The sequence below is a fragment of the Sinocyclocheilus rhinocerous genome, unplaced genomic scaffold, assembly GCF_001515625.1.
Source record: "Sinocyclocheilus rhinocerous isolate Xijiao unplaced genomic scaffold, SAMN03320098_v1.1 scaffold556, whole genome shotgun sequence".
Lineage (NCBI taxonomy): Eukaryota > Metazoa > Chordata > Actinopteri > Cypriniformes > Cyprinidae > Sinocyclocheilus > Sinocyclocheilus rhinocerous.
Window position 1 is genome coordinate 780,176 of NW_015631074.1, and position 3,029 is coordinate 783,204.

At 36.2% G+C, this 3,029-nt stretch overlaps 1 protein-coding gene across 1 annotated transcript in view; it reads left to right on the plus strand.

Moving 5' to 3' along the window:
• The window catches only part of LOC107741545 (complement factor H-like), a 48,843-nt gene extending 47,648 nt beyond the window's left edge, over window positions 1–1,195 (plus strand). The window contains exons 14-15 of the mRNA XM_016554298.1: window positions 758–807; window positions 1,031–1,195. Of these exons, the coding sequence (XP_016409784.1) occupies window positions 758–774 (17 nt within the window). The 3' untranslated portion in view covers window positions 775–807; window positions 1,031–1,195. The remainder of the gene's footprint in view (window positions 1–757; window positions 808–1,030) is intronic.
• Window positions 1,196–3,029: the final 1,834 nt, after the last annotated feature.

The window sequence follows — 3,029 nt, forward strand, 5'->3', positions numbered from 1 at the left end:
TTTCTTTGCGTGAACATTTGGGCGGCGTTATGCAAATCTTCCCACATCATGACGTAGCCGTGGGATTTATGTAAACTTTACAGATCTTCTTTATGCACCAAGAGCTTGTAACACTCCAGAGAGAAAGGAAAAATTGAAATCGCATCATATGACCCCTTTAATATTGACCAAACATTTAATTCAAATATCCACTTAATCTTCAATTTTTGGCCACCTTTTTGCAAAAGAAATGCGACAGCCTCAATAATTTCTTCAACAAAAACATGTGGACATCACAACCCTTACAAAAAATTAAAACAATACAATTTTGCTTAGGGCACCCATTTGGCCAGCAGCGGCCCTGATCTTAGTCCAATGGGATAACATTCACATTTTCGGGAGAAAAAAAATCCTCTCCGGGTCAAAATGACCCTAACACAACCTGAGGGTTATTTGAAAATCACTTGTAACATTAAAAATGTCTTTACTCTGACTTCTGATCAGTTTGTTGCATCCTGCTGGATTTTAAAAGTAGTGTATATTTCTGTTGAATTATTCATGTGTAAAAGAAGCTCTTAGGTTAATAAAAGTGCCATTTGTTCTCAAGCTAGTTTGAAATAAACTAGGCAACAGTTTCAACTCCAGGTTAAACTTCAGCATTTTGTGTCCTGAAAGATTTAGTTTAGTTAATAGCTATATCTGCTTGAAATGTAACTCTTCGTTGATTGATTGATTGAAAATTAATTGTTTTTGTTGTTGTTGTTTTGCTTTTTTTCAGTTCAAAAGCAGACATAGACAAGACGTTCTGTCGTTGAATGAAACACAGAGGTATGAAACTATGAAACGTTTTGATGACATTACTAGCCACATTTGATTTACAATAATATATTTTCTGTTCGCAGAGTTTATGTTGCAGTGCAAAATTTGAATGGAATAAATGTCTTGTAATTTTTAATAGATAAGCGTCTTTTAGCATGTAAACTGATATTAAAAACAACATTAACGTCCACCAGCATGCAACTCTTCGTTTATCATAATTTTCTGTATTAAGATCTGATGATCCCTCAGATGTGAAGGAAGATGGAGAAACACGCTGATGCAGGAGCAACTCAGACACTAACACACACACACATACAAACACGCTTGATACATCAATCTACTTGCTTATGTTACAAAGTCATCACTGATTCAGAATAAAGCTTGACATTCAAACTTACAATGAGTTTGGTTTCTTTTTACACTATATCCTCAATTTATATGAAATAGCAGTTGTAAAAAGGTAGACTGGTCTAATTTGAATTGAAAAGTAAGACTGATTACCCCTTGGCTAACTGATATTTGGTCAAACTAGTTCTTAAGACACAGTCTTAACATCGTGATTGTTTATGCAACTGGCCCCTGGATCTACACAACATGGGCTTTACAGGTTAATTCTCATTCACTCTCGCTCTTTCTACAAATGCTGACTGATGAAAGGTACATAGTGCATGTGCACAGACCTTATCTTTCTAATAGTAAATGTGATTAAATGAATAACTAAATGAATTACAAACAAAAATGACAGCAACAACGTCATTTTTTAATAGTCTAACAGGTTGCTCTGAGATCCCTGTGGTATAGAACATGCAGAAGTTGCTGAAAATTCCAAGAAAAACAATTATTCTGATAGTGATAAACTTGAATACAACTGCGTACATGGCTATGTCTCTCCGAGAAAAATAATCTACAAGTGTAGTGATAATAAATGGATTAAATGGCGTGGTGAAAAATGTTCATGTGGGTATACAAGACACACAAATTATAGTCAGTGTGCTTCGGTAAAAAAAAAAAATTTTAAACCTAATTGTATGCATTTTAAATAAACTGAGTAACTTATCATGTAATAATTTCCTTGACCTTGAAAGGCTGAATTCTCAAAACTTTGAATTGTATCTTTTGCTTCTGATTTATCATCAGTCAAACGCTGTAAGTTGCCTGAAGATATTCTAAATGGTCATTACACTATTGAAAGTGGAAGAAACTTTGTTTTTGGAATGATCATATCTGCAGTGATAGGTTAGTATATAAGTTCATATTTAGACAGAGTTGTTTGAAAAAGTAAAGATATATTTTTCAAGCTACCAGATGATGAATGACACTAGAACATGTCAAGATGGTGGATGGGATATTCAATTACTTAATTATCAATTACCTGCATGTGAAGGTACTGAAAATGTCACCTACACTCTAAAATAAAGGTTCCAAAAGGGGGTGTTCACAACAATGCCACAGAAGAATAATTATGGGTTCCCCAAAGAACCTTTCAGTGAACAGTTCTTAAAAGAACCTATTTTTTTCTTACTGTGAAGAACATTTTAATAATCTAAAGAACGTTTTTCCACTATAAAGAACCTTTTGTGCAATGGACAGACCCCTAGGGTTCCAAAGATGCCAATAAAGAACCTTTATTTTAATGACTTTAAAGGATGCATTTAGTCCTATATTTTTATTAGAAAGTATATTTTTATATACTGTGAATATCCTAAATTTTAACAGCTTAAGTGGCTGGCAGCCTGGTACAGTGGTTATGGTTCCCTTTCAAGGGAACTTCGAACTACGTCCTCTAGGGGTCGCTATGGGGAATGCCTCGTCGTGACCCGTGTCTGAAGCATACATTCAAAAAACACCAACAACACGTTGGCCGGTGACAGCCCATGACGTCAATACAGGTGCGACTATAGTATAAATAGGCGCCGGGAGAATACGTCATCCTCTTCTTCATCTTCACTGACTGTTTTGTTTGAAGCGTGCATTTCCATGGTAAGAGCGATCTCTATTCCTATCATTATGGCGAGCACTAGCAAAGCGTTTAGAGGATGTGTGCATCCGTGTCGTCGTTTTTTGACACCTGATGACACACAATCGCTGCGTTTTTTGTTTGGGCGAAGAGCACGCACGCAAGGTCCTCGAGGGGGCAATCTGCGTTTATTGTGAGCGTTTTTCAATGAAAAAGCTCCGCTCTCGTTTGTCTCTCTTTTCGAGGAAAGAGGGGCAGCCATCTGCTTCCCGCG